Here is a 22,612-nt window from a genome sequence, read left to right on the forward strand (position 1 = left end):
TCGTCCTAACAGGTGTCGCCCAGGCCCTGAGTTGTGTTCTATCTCTAGACCAGAACAGACTTCTCTATTCCCTTCCTCGGTCTTTAACAGGACCTCATCACAGAAGGTGAGGGTAAGTCCACCATCCAGAGTGCAGCGTTTTCCCGGGAACATATAATGCTAAGCAGATTCTCTGTCTGTGTAAAACGATTTCCTTCATTCTAAAAACAAGTCCTTTGAGTTGTTTCACGTGCCCAGAACCCTGAAATAAAGTTAACAAGGGGAAGCAGCACAGCTTCGCCCTACGGAAGGCTAGTGGTATACAGTGAGTGCCAGTCCTATGGCTTCAAGGGGCTGGGAGCCACTTCCTGCTTAAGCCATCACGACCCCTCCCCTTTATCTCCCATGAATGGAGCTTGATACGGGGCCTCTCTTGTGGAAGCTATTTGATTTTATCTTATATCTTCAGCCGAGCTTACATTACCAAAACTTGAGTTTCTCCAAGGTCCATACCGCACTCTGCAGGATGTGCCCCATGAGTAAGAAAAATAGTGTCTGCATAGCTGTTAGCCCCCTTTACATTTATAAACAGATGGTCAGGGTGCCCGGAGTTCTTTTGAATTCTTTACCAATGATCCCAGAGATTCTGGGACTTTTGTGCCTCTTTTCTTCTAGGTCTGAACTACTCGCAGCTTGGTATTTCAAAACCTGGATGCAGTATAGCAACTTCTGCCGTTGCACTGCGGCAGGGGCCTGCGAACTATGCTTGGACAAGGGGACAGATCGCCAGTGTTTTCACTGAAGACCGATTCACACACCCCCTCCCCCCGGGCACTTAGATCCAGAACCTGTAAGTTGCCCAAGAGAAAAACTCTCATACCTCATCCTGCAGGAGGGTCTTGCTGTATTCCAGGTGATGTCGCTCTAAAATGGAAGTCCCATGAAGCTTTGCAAGTGGAGACGTGGACCTAGGACGAAAAGGATACGGCCCAGATCTTCCGTTTAGAGATCACACGGAAATCCACCCACACAGCACCTTCGCTCTTCTGGAGTTCCCGTTCATGTCTCATTTCTTTCCCCACTCAATGTCTATGAAAATAACCAAATGCAAACTATTGGAAAAGATTATTTTTTAATTTAGAAGGTAAGAAAGTTTTACTTGCCAGGCATGGTGGTGCACACCTTTAATCCTGCCACCCGGGAAGCAGGCAGATGGCTCTCTGTGCGTGCAAGGCCAGCCTGGCCCACGTAAGGAATTGAGGACAGCCAGAGCTACATGCATACTGAGACCCTGTCCCCAAAAAGTGAAAAATAAGCAGGGGGGGGGGAAGTAATGTCTAAGTAGTTGAATTATTTGAATTATTTAGACTATTAAGTTTGATCTATAGGTAAAATCTTTAGGTTCTGTGGATACATGGTGCCATCCTATGAATTATGTAACACCCAGCAACTGTAGAAGCTCATGAATTCTCTGTATAGAAAGTGTTCACTAAGAATTTCCATGCTGGGCCTGGGGGGTCACAACCAAAAGTTTGGGAGAGGGAAGATTACAAGATTGAGGCCAGCCTGGGCTACATAGCAAGATCCTGTGTCAAAAATCATAAACTAATTAAATTAATTAATTAATAATCCCAGGAAACAATTGCAAGTCAGTATAAAGTGCCATTTCTTTCCTCCCCAAGGTACTAGCATACATTTGAAATTAAGATCCTCCATTTGTTAAAACCTACAAGACCATTCTCTGCAAGTGAAGACCCCACTCCTCAAAAACATTGTTCTTCTGCCACCTGTGCCGGGAGGGGAAGATACGGTGAATACAGAAAGGTAAAAGGCAGTCGAGCAATGCAGGCCACGCCTTTAATCCCAGCACTCTGGACACAGAAGCAGGTGGATCTCTGCGAGTTTGAAGCTAGCCTCATCTACAAGAGTCAAAGCTGTTACACAGAGAAAGCCTGTCTCAAAGACAAACAAACAAAAAAAAAAAGGAAGAAAATTGACAAGAGCTCGAGACCAAAATTCTGCAGGTTATGGGAAGATTTTCCATGGAAAGACAAACAAATATCAGAAAGCTGAGTGGCAGCCTCAGAGAATTTTCCTTTTGAATCACAAAGAACAGACTTTTGTGAGGAGGAGGCGTGGCCAAGTCACAGTGGGCGCAGTAGCCAATATTATAATTGATCACTTAAAATAAATATTTTAGTTCTACAGGATAACAGCACCGGAGATTTTTTTTTTTAAGTTCAGTTTTAATTAGAAGAGAGTAAAACATTTAATTCCTTTAAGGGACTGCAGAAAACTTAGCCCTAAATGGGATACATAGCCAGCACCGCCTCCTCCTACGGCTCAGAGATCACTGTGCAATAGGGAGCGGATGTCTAAAAGGGGGCGGAAGGAGCCTAGGTGCCAGAGGCAGTGGACGGCCCCGAGAACTCGTGTCTGCTAGACACAGCAGGGCAGCTGCACTCTTGAACTCACAGTGGGGGCAACACCGTGCACAAGACCTTTGCCAACCGAGCCAGATCAGATCCCAGGATGGAGTAGGAGATGAACACAAATTCCTGCTCCTAACCGGAGAGCTAACGGCAATATTAGCTTCTGGGAAAAGGAAGGATCGGTTTCCTCTAAGTGTGTAGTCCCTGATAAATAGCTCAGGCTCCAGTGGAAGATCACACAGCAAAGAGCATTGGGCAGCACAGATTGGTTTTGGTGGGCAAGAAGATCCAAAGTGGACGTGGAGGAGAAAAGGGGTGAATCTAGGAAGAGTCAGAACAAAAAGGGGTAAATATGACTAAAACATGTACAAAAACTCAAAGAACTAACACAAATTATTAAAAATTTAAATTGGTCAAATTTGTTATTGGGAAACTAAATATTTACTCATTCTTGAAGTCACACTTGACATATTACTGTTACAGAGTTAAGGAATATTTCACTACCCAGAGAGATAACCAAACAGCAGACAGCAGCATGTCCATCTAAACCACAAGGAATTTACAATTTCAGATATTGGGACAGACTGATACCCTGGGCCTCCTTACACCAACATCCTAAGGCCATAGATCACAAAGAAAGAACTGCCAAAAAAATACTACTGATGCATCTAGTGATCAGGAAGCACTGGGTACATCCAGATGGAGATGGATGCCAAGGAATGACATGCCTAGACTCTTCAAAAAACAGTATCCTGAGAAACACAACAAGAGGAAGAGACTTCCCTGAGTTAAAGGAGAATAAAAGATAACCAACAATGATCTGCAACAGATGATGCTTGATTGTATCTCCAATCAATCGGGGGTGCTGTGGAGGACAGTATTGAGGTGACTAAAAGAGTTATTAATTTTAATTTAATTAATTAACAATTAGCTTGCATCAAATCATATCACAGCACAGCTGTAGAATTTCCTTGGGGTGGGGGTGGGGCCACTGTGCTGTGTCTCCGCTTATAGCCCTCTTATGCTTGGGAAGCGCGTGCTGAAATAATTAGGAACAAAATGCCTGGGTGACTGCAGGTGATTCACAGATACTTCAGTAACAAAGAGAACTGGTCCATATGTATACATGTTCACACACATGTTTCTACAAGAGAAAACTGACTTGCCATGGCTGTGTCCTAGAATGGCAGTTTTCAGAGAAGTTACTGAAGATGCTGAAGATATCTTAAGGAGAAAGAAGAAACATAAAACTTAGTACTAGTTTTCCATTTTTAGAAAGTCTGACCACAGTGAGCTTGAACCTACAAAAGCACACAGTTTGTACTGATGTTGTCTATCCAGCAGGCGAAAATGACCAGAGAGGAGTTTGAGTTACAAAGGCCATGTGCGCGGTTTGATTATTTAACCCACTGGGTTTCCTTATCTTCCTGAGAATAATCCTTGAAGATTAAAATTCCAACAGGGGTGACCATAGGATGAAACTGAAGGAGCAACTTTTCAGCCCAGTGGATCGATATCTAACCATCCCACAGACATTTGAGGACATGTGTGTCATTGGGAGACCATCTACAATATTCCCTGGGAAATTCTGAGATGATGGTTTGGTAACCAAAGGCTGGACACAAAGTTTTCCTTAAAATTCAAGAAGTAGAAAATGACGTGATTTGTGCACGAGAGAACGGGGAGATTGGTTCTGTAACTGCTCAAACAGATGGTCTATAAATAATCACTGAGAGCTTCAGAGAAGGTTTGGGATGAGGAAATGATGCCAAAGCAGTGTGATAGGCCCTTCTGTGGAAACCTAGTGACGGCAGGGTGGCGATGTCAGCCAGTCACTTAGGAAGGCACCTCCCTCGTGGAATCCTCCATGAGTGTTGGGATATGGACTGTATCCACCCAGCTCTCACTGAAATAGCTGGAGCAGGGCTGGAGAGATGGCTCAGTGGTTAAGAGCATTGCCTGCTCTTCCAAAGGTTCTGAGTTCAATTCCCAGCAACCACATGGTGGCTCACAACCATCTGTGATGAGGTCTGGTGCCCTCTTCTGGCCTTCGGGCATACACACAGCTGGAGCAGTACTTAGGGGTGTGGCTTCATTGATTGTCTCACACTTGGTTTCCTGAAGCATCTTTCCAGTCCTGTGCTGGAGTCTTACCCTTGGCTCTGTCCTGAAGCACAGCATTGCCATTACCCAGATGAGCATCCGTGGAAACATAGTACTACCTGATTTCCACACGACAAAACCCAGGGGGGAACATCTTAAGTCATGCTCTGACACAGTGTGACTTAAATGGACCTTCCTTCCTTCCTTCCTTCCTTCTTTCCTTCCTTCCTTCCTTGACTTATTTATTTTTTAACCTTTATTCATCTACCATACATTACATCCTGACCTCTGTTTTCCCTCCATCCACTCCTCACAGTACCTCCCCCTACTCCTCCTCCCCCAGATCAACTCCTCCTTTGTTACCCTTTAAAAAAAGCAGGCCTCCCAGAGATATTCACCCAGGATAGTCTAACAAGATACACAAGATACAATAAGACTGGACACAAACCCTCATATCACAGCTGAATACAGCAATCTAGTAGGGAAAAAAAAAGGGTCCCAAGTGCAGAAAAGAGTCAGAGACACCTCATTCCCCTCCCCCCCGACACACAAACACTTCCATTATTGGGAGTCCCACAAGAACACCAAGCTACAATTAAGAGTAGGTTAAAGACCAAGTGGTGGTGCACTCAGCACTCAGGAGGCAGAGGCAGGTGAATCTCTGTGAGTTTGAGACCAGCCCGTTCTATGGAGCTAGTTCCAGGCAAACCAGAGCTACACAGAAAAACCCTGTCTTGAAAAAAAAAAAAAGAGTAGGTTAAAGAATTTAGGGCTGGTAAGATGATTCAGTAGATAAAGGTGCTTGTCACCAGGCCCATGCTTGATACCCAAAGGACCCATAGGACACAGAGAGAGAATGGCTCCTAAAAGCTGCCTTCTGACCTCCAAACGTGTACTGTGGAGCTCAAGCACACACACACACACACACACACACACACACACACACACATCAATAAGTGTAATTTTAACAGTTTTGAAGAACCCTTAATTTTAAGGTAATGGAATTTCAGTAGGATTAAATACAAAGTACTTCAAGGCATGTCTGGATTACTGTGCCAAATTTTGGGATCCACAGTTTTGAAAAGACATTAGCCAGATGATGGTGGTGCATGCCTTTAATCCCAGCACTCAGGGATGCAGAAGTAAGCAGATCTCTGTGAGTTCAAGGCCAGCCTAGTCTACAGAGTGGGTTCCAGGACAACCAGAGATTCATAGAGAAACCATTCCTCGAAAAACTAAAATAAAGAGAAAAAGAAAGAAGAAAGAAAAAAAGAAGGAAAGAAAGAAAGAAAGACATGTCATGAAAATGGAGTTCAGAGAATCATTATAAACAACTATGCCATAGGAACTATTGTTTGAAGAGCAGTTCAAGCTGGGTGGTGTGGTACATGCCTGTAATTCCAGTATGCAGGAAGCTGAGGCAGGAGGATCATGAGTGTGAGTCAGCTTTCACTATGTAGCAAGACCCTGTTCCTCCTAGGCAAATGCCTCAAAGTTTTCAAGGCTTTCCAAAACCTTAGTGTGTTCAGCCTGGAAAGCAAATATTTTGGTAAGAAAGATGTTCTAATTCTCTTTAATGTATGAAGAAGGGACAATGGGTGAGAACCCATAGTAATTCCTGCAGCTCCAGAGACCCAAACGAGGAGAAATAGAAATGATATAGAAGGGAGACCAATTTCAGGTCAACATCAAAGAGTCCCTTGTTAGAATCCTACGGGAACAGAGGGAGAGCCTGCCTTGTGAGCAGACGGGTCCTCCACTACAGAAAATAGTCAAGTGCAGACTGCAAAATACAGATGTAGAGAGGAAGCTAAAGGGAAAGCTGTCGTTCTTAATATTTTTCTGATAGCTGCTGTATTTGTCCAAGGAGACAGAAATATCAGAGAACCAAAGAAATAAGAGAGCAAAGGGTGAGAGGGGAAAGAAATCTACAAACACACAAAGGACGGAAAAAACCACCTGGCTGGGAAAACAAAGTGAGCGGAGCGTCCACAGGAACTCTGGAACAATCACAACGGGAAAATGGGAGCTTTCAGGTGTTATCAGAGGGCAGAGTCTGAGTGTGAGAGATAACGGTACAGACATCCTGGAGACAAGGATCAGACCAAAGGCGCGGGGTCAAGCCAGGAGTCCCCTGTGTCCCAACAGCTCTGGTCACTCTGCGGGAGATCTTCCCATCCGAGCGAGAAGAGCGGTTTAGTCTTAGACTTTCCAGTGACTGCATTTGCCAGTAGAGCGGTATCTCTGAAGAATCCTGAGCCATTCTTCCGCGAAGCAGAAGTACATAAAGGGGCTCGCTGTGGGGTCTATTTGTTACTTGTTTGTTTGTTTGTTTTGAAGGTCAGTTGGAGAGCTCTGAAGGGGCGTGATAGATCGATAATTAACCAGACCAACTCAATACAAAAAGATTTAGCTTTTAATAAAAGGGGAAAACTTATACGACCAGAGACCCCACGAACACCAGGTGAGCAGGGAACCAAAGAGAGGATCTTTTATTTGTTTTGTGTGGCCTCAGGGGGACACACCTTAAGCAAAATATGATTGGCTGAGAGTCCCCATCAGAGCTCATTTGATTCCGGGAACTTAATGGAACTGCTAGAGGGTTCAATCACACTGAGGTTGAAGAAGATGGCCTTGTCCCCAATCTGATGTCAAGAAATTCTTCTGTCACACACATTCCTTTTGTCCGATTTGCAGAAGAAAAATGGCTAGAATACACCAACAGATTAGATACTAGGCCACTGTATCCGGGATCTGGCTCCATCTGTTCTGAAAAGCATAGGCAGGAAGGTCCCTCAGCTAGCTCTACTGCTGTCTATAACCTAGGACAAGTCTGCTTTCATCTTTGAGTCTGTTTGCTCATCCCCGAGAGAGGGGAATAACAGAAGGCAGCAGGAGGTGAAGTGAGACAAGGCCTACCATGTGTGTCCATCAGCCTCAGCACACAGGAGGTATTTAACCCACCAGGCTTAACAGCACACAACTGCAGTCCCAGCTGAAGCAGGAAAATGATAAGATTAAGGTTAGCTTTAATATAACCACACTATCTTGGAAAAAAAGAAAGAAAATTAAGTGAAAAAGAGATGCCCAATAAGTCTTAGCTTCTTCGGAGAAGAATAAGAGGACTCCACTGACATCCCCCTCCCAGCCAGGACCCTTGCCTTAGGGAGGACATAATGGCCAGCATGGGCTGCAGCCTCAGACATGGTGACGTCCTGGGAAAGCGCTTCAGTGGAGATGCTCCTTTCAAGATGAAGGCTGAGAGGCCCGTTGTTCAAAGTGGGAAGAGACTGCTCAGATGGGCTCTTCACTCACAGAGTGCCTTTATCTGAAGTCCCTGACACACACTTCACAGACGCGATCTCACTTGGCTCCCACAGCAATCTTTGACAGGTCGATGTTACAGCCATGTTCAAGTTAAGAAACCAAGTCTCAGACTCAGTGAGTTGCCTAAGGCTTTTCACCCAGGAAGTAGTCGGAGCCCACAAGCCAACACACCAAAGCCGTTCCTGAAACACTTCACTGCTTCGGGAGTATGCTGCGTCATGTGTTAGGAGCTGAGAGCGAAGCGTGACTGGGGGTTCTATGTGCCGTAGTCCAGCTAGGCTTTGCAGCTGCACGCCATTATCCTAACTCCTATTGTCCAGATGAGGAAATCAAGGCTGAGAACGTCAATGGCTTGAAATCTAAGTCTGTCTGCTACGAGTCTGCACCTGCGTCTTTACCCTTCCTTTCTCAGCACAAGGGAAGGGGAGGGCATGGTGATGCGCTAGCAGAGCAGCTGAGAGGGGCCTGGTGGACTCAAAGGACCAGGAAGTGAAGCATTACAAACCCCCAAAAGACAGGCTTTTTAAGTCTGAGCAGGGGAGCCATCCCTGGGTATACACTAGTGTACGCCTAAGATTAATATACTCAGATATTTGAATGCAATACTCTGATTAAAGTAACCTGAACACAGCTGGGGAACCCCAGAAGTAGAAGCAGAAAGGAATGAGACATACAAGCACTATGGACAAAGAGCAGATGCTGCCACAAGGCTACAGCCGAGGTGGGATAGAGTAACCCTGCCTGAGACCATAAATGAGGTAGAGGAGGGGAGTGGAGGACAGGGGAGCTCTTTCTTCCCTCGCTGGCATCTTCTAGCATCCGTCAGCACAGGGCACACATTCACTTACTTCATTTGGTACAAATTATTGGTGCCTCTGTGGTCGATATCATGGCAGAAAGCAGCAGCGAGCATGGCAAAGGCTTCAAGGTCTGTGTAGTATTTCTTTAGTCGCCCTGTCTAGAAAGATATATGAATACGTATTTATAGAGGTCAGCGCATCTTACACCCGGGCGTAGCCCAGTCTGACTGCAAGGGAGGCAGGGGTGAAGGGTTAGGCACCTTGTTTCCACCAAAAATTAGTTTCATGTTTAGTGACTCTTGTGTTATCCCAGGCGGTTTCAAAACCAGGACGTGTCTGGATCTGCCTTTAAAATGGCAAGCCTATGAATTTCTGACTGATAATCTAGCCGAGTGCCCAGGGAGACCCACATCTCTGGTAGCAGCTCCGGAGGGGTGCGCGTCTGTGGAATCCTGTCCATGAATGTCAAATGATAAATCGGACACAATGGGCTGCAACCATTTCTCGTTCTTTTCTCAGGTGGGAACTGTTCAGAGTTGCAAACCCTTCCAGCGGCTTCCAACAGCGCTACCTACCATCAACAGCGTGAACATGGTCTGCCCCACATTGAATCCGTGCCGCCAGTTGTGGTAGGTGACAGGGCGGTACCCTTTCCGCACGGTGTACATCCACCTCGTAAGAACCTGTTACCCAAAGGCAACAACACTGCTCAGACTTTAGAACGGAATTCTAAAGGTTGGAGGCCCAGGAGCATGCTTATCTAAAAAAGTGTGTTGGTCCTGTTGACAGAGTTTAAGCCATGGTATTTTCAGAGTTAATGATAATTCGAAATCCTAACTTGAGCTAATCTTTGGAACTGTGGAAAACATCAGTAAGGCGCAGCAACAGAACCAAACTGCTTCTCAAGCAAAATGCCTCCTGACCTCTACTGGTACTTTGAATTTCTCCACCGCGTTTATCTCGAAAAACAGCCGCAGCCCGCATTTAACCAGCTCGTGCTCCGTAATGGGAAAGTCGCTGAAGCCGAACTCATACAGGTCTGCCGCACTGGGGTCTGGCAAGTCCTCCTTCTGTTGACACAGGACAGATGGGTACAGGTGACATTCGGCTGACGGCCTGTTCCGTCACACACCCAGTATCGGAGGTAAAGGGGCTGCGGAGATGGCTCAGAAGCTCAAGGTGTTTGTTTGTACCAGGACTGATGATCTGCGTTCAGTCCCCGGAACCCACGTGGCAGGGAGAGCACCGACTCCAGGAGTTAGCCCCTGACCGCCACCATGTGCACCATGACACGTGATTCAACTCCCCACCCCCACTCAATTAATTTATCGAGTAATTAAAAAAAATACAATGATTAAAGAAACCCACGTACAAGTCCCTGAACCACACTCAGCCAACAGTCCCTGAACGGAGTTCCCCTAACAGGTCTGGGGTGGACCTCAGAGCTGCTGCCCACTCCTCACTCTTGGTGCTTTCTCTCCCACTGTGGTCCCTGCCCTGGCATGCCCTCCGGGATGGCTATGCTGTAACCGGAAACTACTAAGATAAACCTAACCGTGGTCTCTCCAGACCCCGAGGTGCCTCTTGCAGGCGTCTAGTTTAGCTACGATTGTAAATGATCTCTGTGGACCGAACTGTATTGAGCAATGATGGCGAAAAGCAGGAAACCAAAAGGTCAGTATTCAGAAGAAATCTTTCCTTCCAGTCTTGGAAAATGTCAAGGAAAAAGAAGCTCAACATTGACTTGCAAAGCGAGAATGTGTGCCCCAGCCAAGTCTACTGGGAGAGCATGGGAGTCAGAGGGACACACTTACCAACAGGGCCAGGAGCTGCCTTTCGTCACACTCTTCAATTGCATCTACGTGGAACTTCTCTTTAAATTTCTATAATGGAAAAGCAGTAGAAGTGCAAAATTCCTACGAAGATTCCCACCTGATCCCTCTACTGTTAAGGCAGTTAAGATAAAATCAAATTAGGCTTCACATCTGTTACATCTGAGCTGTTCTGCTTGGGAAGAGCCTTATTGCAAGGGATTAGGAAGAATTAGACCAAAGAAATAATCTAATGCAATTGAGTTCTCTCCCTTGCCAAAACATAGCAGTAGCCATCTTAAAGCCAAGCTAGGTAGGCAAGAAAGGAAAAAGAGAAAAAGAGTGGCTTACATTTCTCTCTCTTAATTGCCAATAGGAGTTTCACTTAATTCATGTGTTGCCGTTTTTATCATCTTAACGCTTTAGTCAAATAGCTTTTAACTCTAATTGACCCCTGCAAAACAAAACTAAATACCCCACACTATACTACACCTATATAAACACCCAAAAGACTAGAAAAAGGCAAGAAATAAAAGCAATTATGTGGCTGGGTGGTGGTGGCGGCACTTGCCTTTAATCCCAGCACTTGCAAGGCAGAGGCAGGTGAATCTCTGTGGGTTGGAGGCCAGCCTGAGATAGACCCAGGACAGCTAGAGCTACACAGAGAAACCCTGTCTCAAAAAAAAAAAAATAACAAAAACCAAAACAAACAAAAAAACCAAAACAACAACAAAGTGCTTATGTGATGCGGTTTCTCCTTCCTTTTGTGGTAATTAGAGCATTACTAGCAAAACTCTGGTGGCTTCCTCATCAGAAGATATTGGACTTGATTCTGTGATTTGGTTTAGTCAGTGAGACTTTTAGAGACCACCATGTGAGCAAAGACTTTAAGTCACCAGGTTGCTGCTGGTCCACAAAAGATGAAAGGCCATAGAGCAAACCAGACTCACAGCTTGACCACCAAGGCCAGCCAGAGCCTGCTCAACCCACAGCTATGTAAATAAAACATAGATGCCTACTAATGTAGGTCACTGAGATGATACAGCGGTTGTTACACAGCACTGGAGAAGAATGACTGACTGATACATTACTCTTCTTCAAAATATTGCTTTCCTCGCTAGTATACTTGAATCTCCCTGTCACTGCTTCTGCTCCTACACACCCAGGAGCTGTTTTTCACAAAGTGCTATTGGAACACTGCAGCCTGGATTTCCAGGAAGTCTAGCTCACTGGCTGATGGAGCTCCTCCCTCACCTTACTGTGTTCCCCTCTCCTTATCCCAGAACTAAGTCTGACTCCCCAGTCACTAGGTGATTTCCAGAAGCTGAGGTTAAATGCCATCTAGGACTGGATGTCCCACTTACCAAAATAGAGCCGATTTCATCGGGGGTGGCTTTTGTGCGGCTCATGATCATTTCCTGAGCCAGGTCCTTCCGGCTTTCCAGTTTGTTTAATCTCTCATAGGTGTCAGTGTTTAGGAGAGACCATCCAAGAAACTGGGTTAAAGTCTGAAGTGTAAGAAACAGTGGCTCAGGTCCTCTATAGCTAAGGCAAACTTGCTCTGTGCACAACAATGTGCGCACTTTCCCATAGCGATTCCCATAGCGATCTCCCTTCCACCACGACAACCCGGTTTGTTTTCAAAGCTACTTTATTCTTTTAACCTGAGAACTGCATGTGTGTGTATAGTGTGTTTTGATCAAATTTGCCTTTACTATCTTTTCAATTCTTCGCCTATCGCTCGCCCCACCACCACTTCCGCCTCTCAACTTCATGTGCTTAAACCACTGGATCCGCTTAGTGTTGTCTGTATGTGTGTGGGTGTGGGACCCTTACTGGAGCACGGGTGGCTTCTCAGGGGCTCTTTTCTGAAGAAAACTGACCCTTCTCCTGAAGCCACCAATTTACAGTTGTTCCTCTACTAACGGATGGGACTTCACAACCCCTTCCCCCACCCATGCCGCCAACCCAGCTGCTTGTATCAACAGAAGGAAAAAAAATATCTGAATTTATTGCCCAGACAGTAAGACTGACTAAGCTTTTCTTTTCAATGTGCCATGCTTCCAGAATATTCTACTGCAGGAAAGGAATTACAAACAGAATAAAATAAAGTAGGATCTAAAAATTAGTCAGGCGTTTGAGGCCAAGAATGGGAGAGATTATAAAAGAGAAAGGGGCAGGGGGGAGGATAAAAATATTCTTTGCTGTTTTTATAAGATTGGAAAAGAATTTGGGTGAAATAAAAACTTTATACTTGAACATAAAAGGTTGCAGTGTAGAAACCCAGAAAAGAAACGACACAGCAGCATCTTGATCACAACTATGAGATCATGTCTCAAATGTTGTTCAGAACGTCATTCCAGACCAAGAGTAGCCATGCAGCCGCTGTCCTTCCGTGATGCTCAGATGCCTTTGTTGATCTTTCCTACGCTTACCTCAGTGATGTGCTCGTCATGCTCATCAAAGGGCTTCCCATCCTTCCTGTTGTAAAACGTAGCCACTCCCACAATGTCTTCTTTCTTGTTCACGATAGGCAGGGACAAGACATTTTTAATGACCCAGCCAGTTTCATCTACCGGTCCTTTCTATAAACAATAAGGGAACTTGAGTTACTTTAATATTTTCGCTTTTTAATTTTGAAACAACTATAGACATACAAGATGTTTCCAAAGAAACGTACAGAGAAATCCACGAGTTCTTCCCTCAGTTCCCACCAATAGACACATCTTCTGTAACCACAGTACAGTGCCAAAACCCAGGAAGCAGACAATATACAACCCGTAGTCCTTATTGGGGTCTCTCTAGATTTGTATGTTTTTGTGCTATGTCTATGTTTGTCTTTTACAGAAAATTTCAACTGCTATTAGAATCAACTGAAATATCCCATCCCACAATAAACCCTTCTACTAGACCTCCAACCACCACTACCCAACCACCACTTAGCTTATTCTAAAGTAAATCTTGGGGTGAGAGCGTGGTTAGGATAAGAACTCCAGGCTGTCTATTCAAACGTAGCAGAACTAGGGCAACTGTGTTCTGACACTATAACTTTTCCCTTTGCTCCGCACCCCTGGGGATGGAAAGGGCTTCTTATCCTTATGTTACCTCTCTGCTTTTTGCACTGTTTCCATCTTGCCATGTTTGTGTAGTTAATTTCTTGTGTTAGGGTCTTTCTGTTGAAGTACTTAATATATTTTCTATCTAACCCATCAAAATAGTCTTTCAGATTATACTATGTTGTGATTGTGAAAACCTGTGAGACTCAATGGCAAGGCAAGCCCCAGGCCAGTTGCCAGAGTTATAAGGAGTCAACCACAGGTCCTGTGTCAAGATGCCCGTATGCTCGTGGGAGGGATGCAGACAATAGCTTCAGAAGTGTTTCTCAAAATGTGACCCATGCACCACAGTGTTGTGGAATGGTAATTTTAACCAGGCATAGATGTGTTGCGTTTCTCTATGCTTTGGAATATTACTTGAACTGTGTTACTTTTGTTTAGGTTGCATTTGTTTCACCTTGTCTGCCTAAGGCACCTGTTTGATCTAATAAAGAGCTAGTCCAATAAATAAAGGCAGGGGAGGGATAGGTAGGACTGGCAGGGGGAGAGCATACATAGGAGGAGAAATCTAGTCTGGAGAGGAATGAGAGAACAGAATGAAGAGAGAGAAGGGGTACACCCAGGGCAAGAAAGCAGGCAGAAGCCAGACAGCCAGATGTAGAGACAGCAGGAAAGTAAGAAATACAGAAAGAAAAAAGGTAAAAATCCCTGAGACAAAATGTAGATGAAGAGAAACATTAAAATAAGAGCGAAGATAATGCTGAGCATTTAAAACTAATATTAAATCTCTGTGTCATCGTTTGGGAACTGGTTAGTGACCCAAAAGAAAAGGCCCGATATGCCATAGGCAACAGAATCTTTTAAAAATGTTTTATTTTTATATACACTTAAAAATTTTTAGTTACATGCTGTGGTGGGTTGAAAGAAACTGGCCCTCAAATGGTGTAGCATTAGGAAGTGTGGTGTTGGCATAGGTGTGGTCTTGTTGGAGGAAGTGTGTCACTGTGGAGGCAGGCTTTGAGGTCTTATATATGCTCAAGGTACTGCCCAGTGTCTCAGACCACTTCCTGTTGTCTGCACAAGATGTAGGACCCTCAGCTCCTTCTCTAGCACCATGTCTGCCTGTACACCACCATGCCACACCATAGTGATAATGGACTAAACCTCTGAAACTGTAGGCCACCCCATTAAATGTTTTCCTCTATAAGAGTTGCCATGGTCATGGTGTCTCTTCACAGCAATAGAAACCCTAAGACACATGTATACATGAAGGGTGGTGAATCGGTGGGTGACATGTGGTGTGTCTGTGGATGAGTTTGTGCATGTACAAATAAATTGTCTATTATTTATTACCAGTCATTGTCCTGGGAGTGAAAAGCAGAGAAACTAAATCTCAGCGTATCGACCTTTAAGCTTTAGAAAAAAGAATGCAATATACAATGCTTTCAAGGGTCCATCCTTGGAAACTGCCTAGGAGCCACATTCCCATCCTTTGTGTACCATCTTAAATCTTCCAAAATAAGCTTTACTGGCTGCTTCTGGGTGTTTTAGTAAATGGCCATTTGCTATTTGTTCATCTTCATTTGTTTTGCTGTTAATTAGAGATTTTGACAGCAAAATGATAGACAAAAATCTAACTCGGGGACAAAAACTTCTAACTGAGACAATTCTATGTACTCCTCCACCACTGCCCCCACCCAGCTCCAGAGTTAAGGGTCTCTTTAAAGGAAGAATCCCTTAGCCTAATTCAAGGAACACTAACTGGTAAGTAGAACAAAGACTCCCTAGCCAAAGGTGCCTACGCCTAATCTCCAGCACCTGGGAGTGTGACTTCACAGGTGAAATTATAGTTACCTACCAGTTAACTGAGAAGCAGAAACTACCCTGGATTTAACAGGAGGACCCTTATATAACCTTATAATAACCGAGACCCTTAAAAGCAGTGAAGTCAGAATCAGGGAAGGACCATCCGGCAGAGCAGGGTCTGGAGGGCCAACTGCTGATGTGGATGATGGAAGATGAACCATCTTGATGAACCATGGAATCCCAGCAGCCCATAGGGCCCAAGGGCTGGGAAGGTCAGGGCACAGGTTCTTTCCTAGCATCTTCCCAGAGGAACACCGTCCTCTGACATCTTGATTTTAGTACAGAATGAAACATTTTATACTCTGGGCTTCAGAACCACAGGGTCATACTTATTGTTTCCAGGAGTAAGTGGTACTTTGTTGTTGTTGTTTGCTGTCTGTTATGGTTACAACACTGTAGGAAACATACACATTGATCTCCAGGAAACACAGTTTGAGAACCACTGCCTCTCTTGGTTTGCACCCAAACAGCTCATTTTCAATGCTTGGTTTTTCCACTTAACATTTTTAGGTAGAAAAGGGAATAATGAGACTCAGGGTCGAGCGTGAGAAGCAGGGTAAGAGCGGGAAGGCAGAGTGCAGAAAGAAGCTGGTGTTTCGGGGACCGCAGACGCCCCAACACACATCTGCTCTGGGGACCGGTACACGGGGCGTGCTTGTGGGGATGTGGGGAAAGAGCTGGAAACGGCAACTGGATAGGCAGGGCCCAGGTTGCGAAGAAAAGGATGGACCCAAGGAGGAGTAAAATCACCCCAGTGCAGCTCTGGAACAATACACAGGGCTGCTGGGGTTTCCTAGATCAATATTGCCCATTAAAGGATTCCGGTTGCCATCTAGTATGGGCCTGCCAATCAATCAGTCACTATCTGGGAGGCCGGGCCTTGAAACAAACGTGACTGCAAGGTACAGCAGCCCTGAACCATTGGGGTCCCTACAGGGTCATTTCCATGGATACCACACCGAAGTATACTGCATTTCTGAGAGATTACTGCAGACTGGAGTTTTGTCCCATTTCAGGGACTCCTGAAGCTAAAACAAGATCCCCCCATTCCTTTCACGGTGTGACTCTAGGGCCCCTCAAACCTCAGTGGGCACCTGTTGCATGACCTTCATCTCGCTGATTCCACAGCGGCTGTTCCAGGTTCAGACACTTAAACATTCGCTATTCCCCTCTCTGGCATTCACTTATATTCTATCCTGGCACAAAATTGCTATAGACCTATGGGCCAGGGCTGGGCTCAGCACAATCAAGAGCAGGTTCTGGGTGCAGGAAGGGAGAGACAAGAAGAAACAGAACCATATGGTGTTTGTGTATTTCCACCACAGTAAGCAAAGGGATGGGCAGGCAGAGCCGGAGAAACCTCCATTTAACTAAACAGCTGTGGACAGGTTTTCCCAAGATGGGTTTAGGTTGCTACTGTGGCAGGATCCCCCATACCCTAAGGAAATCAATGGGACTCCATGTGTCTCCACAGCACAGAGAAAGACAAACATTAGCAGTGTCCCTGGGGAGGGCAGGCTCTCCTCCCGACTCAGATCAGGGCTTTACTGTCTATGAAATGCAGGGTATGGAGTGTCAGCATGCACACAAGAGAGGCTGCAGCATTCTGGTACAGTCATCGCATCTGTCTGGTTTTCCAAAGGGACCGGGAAGGTCTAGCCAAGATGAGCAGGTCCTTTTTGGAGAATTCGATGAATCTAGAAAGAAGATGAACTTCAAAGTCCTATCACTGGGATCTCTTTTCTACTGCTGTAATGGAATACCACAGGCTGAGTAATTTATTAAGAAAAAAGTCAATTTAGTTTAAGAGACTGAGAGGTCTAAGAGCCCAGCTCCGTAACCTCAGAGGCTTTGCTCACTGAATCATAACACGGCAAAGAGGATTACAGAACACAAGGCCCTGAAAGAGCCAGCTTAAGTCTCACATCCGTTTCTTGGGAAGCTGGTGAGATCATGTGCCTTCTCGTTACACCCTCGTCTATCTGCACACCTCCAAACACACTCACCAAGACAGAGTATGTACATAAACTTGGAGACTGAGCTTTCAACAAATGAACCCTAAGGGATAACGCTCAAACCCCAGCTGTGACAGTGGGCAGAAGTGATTAGTCCAGACAGTAAAAACACAGAGGGGCTGGCTGGGGGCTCCCCTGTAGTAAGTGGAGGAAGATTCTCTCGGAAGTGGGATTCTCTCGGAAGTGGGATTCTCCCGGAAGTTGATTTCTCCTGGAAGTGGGATTCTGAATAGTGATTAAAAGAAGGTAAAAAATCCAGGACCTGGTAAGAATTTTTTTTTCTTTTTTTAGATCCTAGTTATAGTACACTATAGGAAGGGCTGCTGAGAAAGGCACCATGGGGCTGGCTTTTGGGCCATACAATGTCTCCAGTCAATCATTCACGCAGACAAAAGCTATGGAGTGCCTGCCATGCAGCAAGCTCAATTGTTGCCCTAGAGAACCAAGAATGGGAGGGAGTGGAAGTGTGTCAGCGTGTACTCTTGCTTTCACACACACATGCACACACACAGACACACAGGCACACATAGATACATGTACACACAAACACACAGATACATGCATTCACACACACAGACACACAGGCAACACAGATACATGCACACACAGACACACAGATAAAGACACACACGTGCACGCACACATACACACAATCTCCCATCTTCTCTTATTTTTTTCTCTCAGACCCCTTGTTCCTTTACTGAAGAATCTGCTCCATGAAGGCCATTGGCCCAGCTAGAGCTTTGCTAGTTGGGCTCCCCATGTGCCTGCTGACTACACCTAAGGCACGAGCAACGCAGACTCTGTGGCTAAGGAAGAAGAGAGCATTCCGCTTGCCTCCAGTCCTGAGGGACCAGGCAGGCTCATGGCTGCCCTTACCTGAAATGTGAAGTACTCATCTGCAGGGGCATTCAGCATGTTGCAGATCTACAAAGGAAGGGACAGAGTCCTTCTGAAACATGGTGAGGTTAGGACCACGTAAACCCATGAGGGAGGCGAGGGAGTGCGTATTGGGAGTGAGTGTTTCCCATGCAGCTCTTGGTAACACATTAACACCCGCTCTCCACTCCACCTTACTGTTTCCCTGAGTATTGATAATTTAAGAACTTGAGGACTCTTTGGTGCCATTGTTAATTTCGTGATCCAATCTGAATGTTTGACACTATTTCATGGACTGTTGACCTCCCAGTGTGACTTAATGATGCATATTAATCTGTTCTTCTCTTCTAACTTTTCTGTCACGGATATGTTTCTCTGCCTTTGCTGTGAGGTTTCAGAGAAAATGATTATAGTCATACTAAGACAGTTGAGCACTTGAGATGGAACTGAACCGATTGTGAGGTACAGCCACTGACTTAGAATATCCCCAGCTTTAAACAAATGTCTGAAAATTGTGCTTCTTCAGAATAAGAGGGTCCTGATTAACTTAGATTGTCTTTTCTAGCTTCCTTTCCTTTCTCCTGTGCCAAAGAAAGTGGTCATCTCACCCTTTTCTCGTGAGTGCTTGGTTCAACTTATTGCATTAGCCTTGTTCCTACTAAGCATTTCTCAGGCTGTTATTTAGTACTGAAGTTTGTCTAGTGACTTACAAATCCATTTTCTGCAACGTATGTTGGCAGTCCACTAAGGAGCGTCCAATGGTCTGCAGGAGGTGACCTTGGAGAAGATTAAAAAAGTCATTGGCATAAATGGAAATGACCAGGTAGGAAAACCCAGCGGCCTCTCCCACGGCTACTTCAGGGAAACACGCACGGAATCACGTTGATCTCTTCTTTTCCATGTAAAATGTAATCGATGACTTTATAAAAGATGATTTCCTAGGAGGGAAGGAGATCGTGGGCACAGTATTAGTTCCCAAAGAACATAGTCCTCACTGGAGGATGTGGGCTTTAAAATTCATGTAAATAGGACCTGATTCCTAGCCACAGTTTTCTGTATAAAGTAAGTTACTAAACTACTCATATATTAGTTACAGGCTTGTAATCACACAAGAGGCAGTACTGACTGTATACCCACAGTAAGAGCGGGCTCAATGTCATTTTAAAAAGCTAAATTTACCCAAAGAGCTATGAGGGGGACTCTGATAACCAAACCACCAGGGTTTGTCTTTTCTTTGAATGGGTTGCTTCTTTGTTGTCCAGATAGAGCTGACATTAAGGACTTTATCAACCGCAGGCAGACATTGATCATGTCCTGAGCACACGGCCCTTCTCTCCTGGCTCACCTCAGTAGGCCCTCCACAAGAGAGGTCACTGCTGGGAGGACCTAGGGCTGATGAAGAATCTGAGGTCCAGCAAAACCGTCAACTTCTGCTCAACATGAGCAGAGTGTATGGTGGTGGAGAAGTGAAGGTACTTCCTGCCTCCACGAAGCTTGCAGCTGAGTGTGGCAGTAAACCTAACCCAGCCCTCCAGGGGGTCCCCATGCTGCATGGCTGAAAAGGAGTCCATGGACTTCAAATATTGTGTTGCCAGGTGTTGGTGGGGCACACCTTTAATGCCAGCACTCTGGAGGCAGAGGCAAGCAGATCTTTGTGAGTTCAAGACCAGCCTGGCCTACAGAGTGAGTTCCGGGACAGACAGGACTGTTATGCAGAGAAACCCTGTCTCAAGAAACAAAACAAAACAACCTAACAACCTTGTGCCAGTGGCTCTGATGCCAGCCTCATGCGGAGAACCGCAGACCCACCACCAAGTTTGGGGTTTGTGGAAAAGGAAAGCAAGAGTTTAATGAAATGTTCAGGTCCACCCTGCTGTGCAGGACTGTGCTTGGCAGAGTCCCGGTGAAGTTTCTTTCCTCCTGCACTTCAGTTTCTTGGCACTGTACCCAGACAGCACTAAAGAAGATGTTCGCATTTACCCTGCCGTCTGGAGTCTTTGGTCCTTTGTAAGGTTCAACTTCTCCAAGCTTGATTGGCCACTCATCATAAAATTCCTGGAGGCAATCATAGTTAACCATTATTAAACAACCTAGCCCATGATTCACCTTACTTTGCCCAAATTAACATGCTCACACACTTCATGTTACTCTCTATCGCTCTGGAATTTTAGACTTGAGAGAAAACTCTAATTCTCAGCAATATTGCTCATGAAACTGTGACTTACGGGTTGCTTATCTTTTATTTATCTGTAAAATGGGGACAGCCCAACTTCAGTTTGCTGTGAGGATTAAATGAACAGTATATGCCAAACACTGGCATATGGTTCAAAGGAGTCCATGTACAGCATCTGTTTTGCAAACAACCAAATTAAGGTCAGGTAGGTTAAGAAATTTAGTTTAAGTCTCCCAGAGCGGCCAGCAATGTCAGTTGCCTTAATTAACACCCATTCTCCCCTGTCTTGCTAGTTGAACCCCATTTCATTTGGATATCAATTGGTAATTTGTTCAGAAAAGAAGGGTCCTATCCAGCCCATAGAGAGGTCTACATGAAGCACCTAGATTAACTCCAGGGCAGGTATGTGGCTCAGTTTAGACCAGTGAATGAGGTCAAGAGAGGAGTCTATGGATCGGGTCAGGGGACGTCTGCTGAGGGGCTACCTGATAAAGGGGCTACCTTATTCTTCAGAGGAAAAGTGATGGAAGTGGTGTTTCCCTGGTAACCAGAGCATCCTAGACAATATCTTCAGTCCCACAGCTGGCGTTAGAACCCTGTTCTTAGGCTGCCTGGCCCTATGTCACCCACTTAGAACATTGACTTTGAAAAACATTTGCCAGCCACATGAATGATAAGAAATATAAATGATACCGAGACAGTTATATTGAAATCCCAACTGTCCAACAGAATCAAAGATGAGAGTGGGCATTATCTTTTCTACCTTAAGATAATTTTTTTCGATATGAAATGTCAAATTGGTACTAGCGTTCATTTTGTAACGACAATGTATTCAATGCCTTATATTGCTCCAGTTTTCAAAGCTGAAAATGAGAGACACCCCTACTGTGCTGGTGAGAAAGCCTAGAGCCAGGGCCATGGGAAACCTTACTGAAATGAAGGACAGAGAGCTGACATTGCCTGATTTCAAGACCCATGTTAGAACCATAGCAACCTCAGGGCATGCATTAGAACTGTAGCAGCCAAGGCAGTGTGGCATTAGCCAAGGAGAGAAAAATCAGTAAGTGGAAGAGAGGAGAGAAGAAGGCCCATGTAAACACAACCAACTGATCTTTGGCAGAAGAGAAAAGAATATAAGATAAGCTAGTCTAGTCAACAAATTGTACTGAAACAACATCCAGGAAGAAAAGAAACCTTGTTTCTTTAATGAAAAATAACTCAGAATAACCTATAGGCCTACTAAGTATAAAACACAAAACTGTAAGGACTCTGGAAGTTGGCCAGGGAGAAAATCTAGATGAGCTTGAGTTTAGAGAGACTTTTTAGACATAGAACCAGGGTACAATATATAAAGAAAAAAGGTATTGCACAGTATTAAATTTTAAAATGTTTGCTATAGAAGCGTTTCTCACAAGGAAGGACAGTAGAAAAGATTATAGCTCAATAAAAACAATAAAAGTTAGAAAATTAAAAAAAATGTTCCTCAAAAAAGGATGAAATATTTTATCCTTTTAAAATTTTCACTGGAAGGAAAATATTGAAATACAAGACTAGTATCTAGAATATTCAAATATTCAAAGTCTCTAATTTGTTCAGGCTGGTCTTTAGTTCAAGCTATTCCCCTGCCTCAGCATCCAGAGTCCTGGGATTGTGAATACACACTATCATTTCTGGTTGCAAAGATCTCTTGAAACCTAATCACCAGGAAGCAGAGAACGCAACTTAAAAATGGGCAAGAGATCTGAACAGACATTTCACCAGATGAGAAACACCATGGCAAGGAAGCACGCAAAAACTATTCAACATCATAAGTGGCTGGGGACTGCAAAGTCAAACTGTGATGCACCCAAGTGTCTTGAAATGGGTGGAACCCAAATACAGAGACCACTAACTCCTAGGGAGAATGTAGACACGCAAAAGGGATAGTTACTTGGGAAGACAGATTGCAAAGCGATTGCTTTGCAAAGATAAACAGTCTCCCTGGACGATCCTTCTGCCATTTAGTCAAGTGAGTTGAGAGCATGTGTGCACAAAAACCCATCCAAAATGTCTACAGTAGCTTTGCTCGTACCTGCCCCAAATTAGAAGCAACCGTAATGTTCTTCACTGTGTGAGAAACAGACTCCCTTAGGATGCACTACTATTCACCAGCAAAAATATATGAGCTCCAG

General features: G+C 44.8%; 1 protein-coding gene and 1 long non-coding RNA gene across 3 annotated transcripts in view; one reads left to right on the forward strand and one right to left on the reverse strand.

Moving 5' to 3' along the window:
- Positions 1-22,612, reverse strand: part of Pde6c (phosphodiesterase 6C) — a 48,244-nt gene that overhangs the window by 14,001 nt on the left and 11,631 nt on the right. For both annotated transcript variants that reach the window (XM_048438944.3, XM_048438943.3), the window contains exons 5-15: positions 20,249-20,323; positions 19,142-19,206; positions 18,979-19,045; positions 18,269-18,316; positions 12,888-13,037; positions 11,817-11,960; positions 10,456-10,524; positions 9,565-9,711; positions 9,217-9,324; positions 8,690-8,799; positions 860-947 (exon numbers count right to left, since the gene is read on the reverse strand). In XM_048438944.3, the coding sequence (XP_048294901.3) occupies positions 860-947; positions 8,690-8,799; positions 9,217-9,324; positions 9,565-9,711; positions 10,456-10,524; positions 11,817-11,960; positions 12,888-13,037; positions 18,269-18,316; positions 18,979-19,045; positions 19,142-19,206; positions 20,249-20,323 (1,071 nt within the window). The remainder of the gene's footprint in view (positions 1-859; positions 948-8,689; positions 8,800-9,216; positions 9,325-9,564; positions 9,712-10,455; positions 10,525-11,816; positions 11,961-12,887; positions 13,038-18,268; positions 18,317-18,978; positions 19,046-19,141; positions 19,207-20,248; positions 20,324-22,612) is intronic.
- Positions 933-2,197, forward strand: LOC125403533 (uncharacterized). The gene is made up of 2 exons (XR_007232985.3): positions 933-1,123; positions 1,662-2,197. It is a non-coding gene; the product is annotated as an uncharacterized LOC125403533 (long non-coding RNA).

This window comes from Myodes glareolus, chromosome 7, assembly GCF_982192425.1.
Source record: "Myodes glareolus chromosome 7, mMyoGla1.1, whole genome shotgun sequence".
NCBI classification, from domain to species: Eukaryota; Metazoa; Chordata; class Mammalia; order Rodentia; family Cricetidae; genus Myodes; species Myodes glareolus.